This window comes from Adiantum capillus-veneris, chromosome 17 (assembly GCF_014529385.1).
Source record: "Adiantum capillus-veneris isolate H3 chromosome 17, ASM1452938v2, whole genome shotgun sequence".
Lineage (NCBI taxonomy): Eukaryota > Viridiplantae > Streptophyta > Polypodiopsida > Polypodiales > Pteridaceae > Adiantum > Adiantum capillus-veneris.
Window position 1 is genome coordinate 114,352,899 of NC_140947.1, and position 6,000 is coordinate 114,358,898.

At 45.9% G+C, this 6,000-nt stretch overlaps 1 protein-coding gene across 1 annotated transcript; it reads right to left on the reverse strand.

The window, feature by feature from the left end:
- Positions 1 to 1,638: 1,638 nt before the first annotated feature.
- Positions 1,639 to 3,549, reverse strand: LOC147437908 (uncharacterized). Its single transcript, XM_086486030.1, has one exon. It carries the CDS (start codon positions 3,192 to 3,194, stop codon positions 2,772 to 2,774), a length of 423 nt encoding a protein of 140 aa, XP_086342156.1. The 5' UTR covers positions 3,195 to 3,549; the 3' UTR covers positions 1,639 to 2,771.
- Between the last annotated feature and the right edge of the window lie 2,451 nt (positions 3,550 to 6,000).

A 6,000-nucleotide genomic window follows, 5' to 3' on the forward strand; every position in this document is an offset into this window, starting at 1 on the left:
TCATATCTGACCCTCTAAAAAGGAAGGAGCACTTGAACATGGACCGAGTTAGAATTTGTTGTAGGTGAAGCTCTTAGCCAACCTAGTGACCAAGTTATCTTCTTACGACAGTCATCCCATATGTGTCAGTACCGCATCAACTAGCTTCAAGACTTCAGATCTTTTGATGCAAAATTTAAACCAAAAAAAGAAAGAAAGCAAAGATGCGAGAGAGATAAGGGGGGAGGGATTTTCATGTCCTCTTGACGGTGATAGAGAGAGAATTCCGATTGGCAAAGCACACACACACACACACACACACACACACACACACACATAGATGCTTTTCTAATATAGTCGCATTGGAAACTTTTGTTTTTTTAAGGAATCTCGCTTAGTTCCACTTAGAAAGCATTTAACAAAAGGATGTACGTACATGTACAATTAAAAGAAATTAACACCATATTGGTGAATTTGGGAATTTTCCAATTAATATTTGACCATATGACCAAATGTTAGCCAAAGTTTTTTAGCATGGCTCGAAAGACCTTTTCTAGTACTACCTTGTGGACGCCTTAGGTCTTAAAAAATATTTTGAGATTTGTCCATATGGCCAAATCTTGAAGACATTGGTGATTCCCAAATTGGCTCTAAAATCTCAAACTCTCTAATATGGTGTTAATTACATTTCTTGAAAGATAGCCTCCTAAATTCCCTTCCCCATCTTTCTTCACCCTGATCTCCTCATGCCTCTCTGCGGCTTTGGCCTTGCACACACAAACCTTGCAGACCACTTGAGGCCTCTGTCTGTCATGGACCCCTCCCCATAGAGAGAGAGAGAGAGAGAGAGAGAGAGAGAGAGAGAGAGAGAAGACACTCTAGGCATACGCTCGGCTACTAGTCCCTCTTGCTTGTTCAATCCTTTGCACTAAGAGTGAGTGAGTGTGCACATGTGTGTGCACGTACATCTCTCTCTTTCTCTCTATTAACAAGTCAAATGTGTTCTAGTGATCTCTCAATTCATTACAGCAAAAAATGTTACCTTCTTGAGGTCATCATGAGGTCTTCACCTTGTTTATTATTTATTTTACGTTCTTGTGAGAGGGTGTTGACATTTGTGTAACTCTCTCTTTAAAGAAAGGCATTGAGTACTATCTCAAACATTATTTTTTATGCTTTTGGAATATGTTGTAATGTAAATAGTTCATTGCTATAGTTTTTTTATAAAAAAATTTATTATTATACCACATGTTTTAAACTAATAGTGTCACTTTCTTTTTTTCTCTCTCACAAAAAAGCCTCTTAATATGAAATTCTTATATGTAGGCTATAGTGAATTTTCACCAAGTTAAAATACCTTTTGGCTAGCTCCCTCTACTTCACAGCCTTGAAATTCATATCTAAACCTCTAAGAAGGACGGAGTACTCGATCATGGACCGACTTAAGGTTCGCTTGTGGATGAAGCTCATAGCATGTGGTACTCAGACACCGCACTCTTCTTCCTCATGTGATCCAGTGCTTGGGGGGGGGGAGTGTGTGTGTGTGTGTGTGTGTGAGAGAGAGAGAGAGAGAGAGAGAGAGAGAGAGAATTCATGTGCACAATAGTATTGATAATGATAATTAATATCATTAGTAAACGTCTCTTAAAGCTTGGACCATTTTGACCAGGTAGGCACAAGCCTCCACGTACTGGTTTAGGTTTTATATGGAGGGTACAAATCACTATAATGAGCCCGGTAGTAGAAGCATAATTGGAGAACAATATGCAACCGGCGGCGAATCGAGAAGCAGGGCAGCTGTGGATGGTGGTTAAGAGCTATGGAGGAGGCGCCCGGGTGAGACGTCCCATACATGCTTACGAGTGGCAGATCGGCAGAGCACGGAAATGCGCTTTCTCGTTTCCTGGGGTTATGTAACCTCACCTGCAGGGCCACCGTGGTGCTGCTGGGATCTTTTGTTTCCTCCCTCAATGCCCGTGACTTCCCCTCTGCTTGCTGCTTTTGGAAGGTGGCCGCCTCGCCTCAGTCTCCTTCTTCTCCCGCCTACTGACCCGCGCTCTCGCTTACCTTAGTCAGGACCCCCACCTTATCGATCCCGCTCACGACCCCCACCACCGCCGCGCCCGCCATGCCCGCCCGCCTCCCTCATTCTCTAGTTCACCTTCATCTCCCCTAGCTTAGTCCTGTCCTCCTTGAGTCTCAGTTTCAACTGCTCCGTCCCCTACTCCCACACCAGCAGCTCCACCCATAATCTGGTCTCCTCCCTCCGTATTTTTTACAGCCTCGTCGGCATCAACTCGCTTGTGGCGCTCCTCCAACTTGCCTGCTCCGCCGTAGCCTTTCTGACTCTCAGCAGCACTTCTGAGCAAAACATTTTGAGGTACTTCGACACAGTGCTTGAGAATTGGATGATCAGCTCTTATGGGATGACACATGCCGTCCACGACGAGTGGGATCAACTCTTGCGCTTCGCCTTCAGCACGCTAGCGGGCGAATTTCAGCGGAATGTGCAGGCGGAGAGGGTAGCCAGGAATCACACGGAGCTAATTAGGTACGTGTACGCTCACAGGGTGGGGCTGGATTTTCTGATGAGATGTTTGGATGCAGACTAGGATACGTTCATGAGGCTGGCGGCAGCGCACATGGTGGGGTTCTAGGCGGATGTTACCTTGGGGGGGGGGGGGGGGGGGGGGGAGGGCCGGCTTACCCTGCCGGACGAGGTGTTGACCAAGCTGGCGGACACGGTGGGGACCGGGCAAGTAGGGTGGGCGGCCGCCACCAGCGTAGGGGTACTAGCATGGTTGAGCCCCGAAGGGTTGCGCCTCATTCAGAGTACAAAAACTACACGGGGGACGCTCTTGGTGCAGCGCCTTGTGGATCTCATCGACCCCACCTTGGTGCGCTCTCTCGCTCTCGTTAGAGCCCTTATTAAGTTCTACGAGCTGCAGCTCAACAGCAGCGAGCAGCAGCCCCCTGCGGCCCCTTTTGGCGATGCAGATCAGACGAAGCTGCGAGAAAAGTTGCAGTTCATGGCCAGCAGGGCCGAACCGCACCGGCTGAGAGTCCAGGTAGCGTACCTTCCGCTTATCATGAACTCTAGTTGCGATTCCGCAGTCATCAAAGCCATCAATCCCATCGAAGACAACTACTGGTACCGATCCGAGGTCAGTATGCTTCAATTGCTTCGCAAACACATCGATCAAGGCTCCACTCATCCAAGCCAGGTTCCCCCCCCATTAGAGCAGACGCCGATATACTCACCCCTTCCTGGTGCAGTGGCTAGACGCTTCACAAATTTGCATCCTCAGAGAGTTTATTAATACATACCTCTACCAGCCCTGCTATACATGAGTTGCTAGCTTCACCTGCATCTAGGTATGATGGCCGATTATATACCAAGGTAATCTATAATATATGCAAACTTATAACTACAAGTGTGTATGCTTGCGCGCTACAAATACCGACAGAGTTATACTCCACTTTATGTATTGCAATTTGTCCTCTAACATGTACTTTTTGGCTTTTTAAGAGAAACCCTTGTGGGTTGGTAACTTGGGTTAGGGGGTCTTTCATTGTTTCCGTGCGTGATGGAGACTTATCTTTCATTTCACATTTGACATGTCTTTATTTTTCTTGCATTCTATTGTTTTAGAATGCTAAAGTGAAGTTTCACCTTATATAATTTTAGTAAATTTCACACACAAACAGATATTTGTTTTTTGGCATGCCGAGAGCCCAAAGACTATAGAGATGCCTTTTCTTTTTGTTGATTAAAATAGAAAAGAGGTTGAATTGTATTTTCAAGCATTTTTTTATAGGTCAAAAATATTGATTGGTTGAAATAAGATAGTGAACACTCATTTAAATTATTGATATTCGTTCAACGTGAGCCATGCATTAAGCAAGTGGGTCTGTCAGATTTTGGAAAGTGGGCTTATTAATAAGAATCTCAAGAGTTTCGTTTTGGGGAAGTTTGGGGAAGAGAGAGAGAGAGAGAGAGAGAGAGAGAGAGAGAGGATTCTTTACAAATTAGGGTATCTTTAAGGTCTTCATGTCAAGACTCCAGCTCTGTGAGGGGCATGTCGAGGCCGTCGGGTGGATCAGGTCGAAACATGGGGTTCAATGTTGAACCGCAGCAGATACAGAGGGTGCTACGCACAGGTGTAACTCGAGGGAAAAGCGATGTGGTCAAGGCAGCATGATATGATGAATGTGAAGCAGAGATGGAGATGGCATCTGCGAGGAGGAGGGTCGTGAGAGAGGGAAGCATCCCAGGTGTAGATCGGGCTACAGAGGCAAGGAAGCTAAAACAGACAACAATAGTGGGGGGTGGGTGCAACTTCACAGAGTCCATCACGCTCACAAGTTCGTAACGTTTGCCTCTAGGTATCAAAAAAGCAACCTTGACTTCGATAGAGAAACAATTTGAGCTCAGGGTTTTATCTCTTGTTTCTAACAGCCCACGGTATTTGTCTGTGTGTGTGTGTATGTGTGTGTGTGTGTGTGTGTGTGTGTGTATTTCATCTGTAGAAGTCATGACAGGGGCGATGGGGGTACAAGCTCGGCACAAAGCTGATGGTGTGTGTGCAGGGAGTTGGGCGTGGGGCAGAGCTGGCGTACGAGACATGATTTTTCTTTAAATTGACAAGTTTCTTTTGGAATCTTGGATACAAACCAGTACCATCTCTCTCGCTTTTGTTTCTCTACAGGGTGGCACCCACTGGACGTGCTGCATCTCTTGCTCCTTTCCTCTCATTTCCTTATAGTGCAGATGTGCATCTCTCTCCATCTCGTTTATGCGCAAGGGAGGCCCTACATAAGAGGGCATAAGGTGGACGGTATGTGGAGTGAAGGCAACTGTGGGTTCTCTCCACTGCAAGGAGGGTTGTACAGCAAGGGCATGAGGTGTAGGTAGTGAACTTTTGACTCGGGTGGAAGATGTGCGCATCAAGGAAACACAAGGAGGGGGGGGGGGAGCACACATAGGCAACGATTTGGGGGTGGGGGGGGCTTGCATGGAGGATACTTTTTCTTTAAATTGTGAGGATGTAGTGGGAGCAAAGGGGGTCGAGATAGCTAGAGCTCTGTCAAGGAGTGTCAGCCGACGATAGTTCTCTCTCTCTCTCTCTCTCTCTCTCTCTCTCTCTCTCTCTCTCTCTCAGTTGAGGGCATGCAGCCGATGCCTATGTTTTTTTTCTTTATGCGTGTTGACAGACTGGACGAAGATATGACTCTCTCTCCCTACAAGCCTGGCAAAATGTATGTCTTTGTAGGTTTTGTACCTTTCGCATAATGGCTTTCTAGGCGATCTTCCATGGAGCTTGGTTCACTTTCAGGGCTTCTCATACTCGACATTAGCAACAATAGCATCTCTAACAGCCTTCCAAAAGAGTATGGTAATCTTCAGTTGCTCGAAAATGCAAATCTGAGCAAAAATTTTCTCACAGGAAGTATACCAGTAGAATTATGGTAACCTTGAATCTCTTATGTAAATGTTGTTTCACACAAACCGGCTTACAAGTGCTCTCTTTGTATCTCTTGGCAACTAAAGCAACCTTGTTGAGTTTTGAGCAGGCGACAATGCTTTGTCAGGACTATCCCACCTGAATTAAGCAAGTACAAAATCTTGGAAGTTCACACACACACACACACACACACACACACACACACACACACACACACACACAGTGCAAATGATAGGTTATACTTTCGTTGCATCCATAGAGACAAACGATCTGTCTGAGGGTGAGCAATGGCTAGGGGGGTTTCCCAAAGGCAGGCATGGCAAGGGGTGGGGCAGTGCCACACAGACAAATGATGGCGACAAGTCCCTATTTTTTTTAAAAGTTGACTATTGATCCAAAACTAGCTTGACTTGCAATGAAAACATTGAGGATATACAACCATGTTTCTTTGCCATTTGAATGTTCCAAGATACATGTGCTTAGTCTTGATTGCAGATTTAATATTGTGAACTTCATTGAATACCCTCCAAGGTTTAGTCCCCCTCTCTTTGCATTT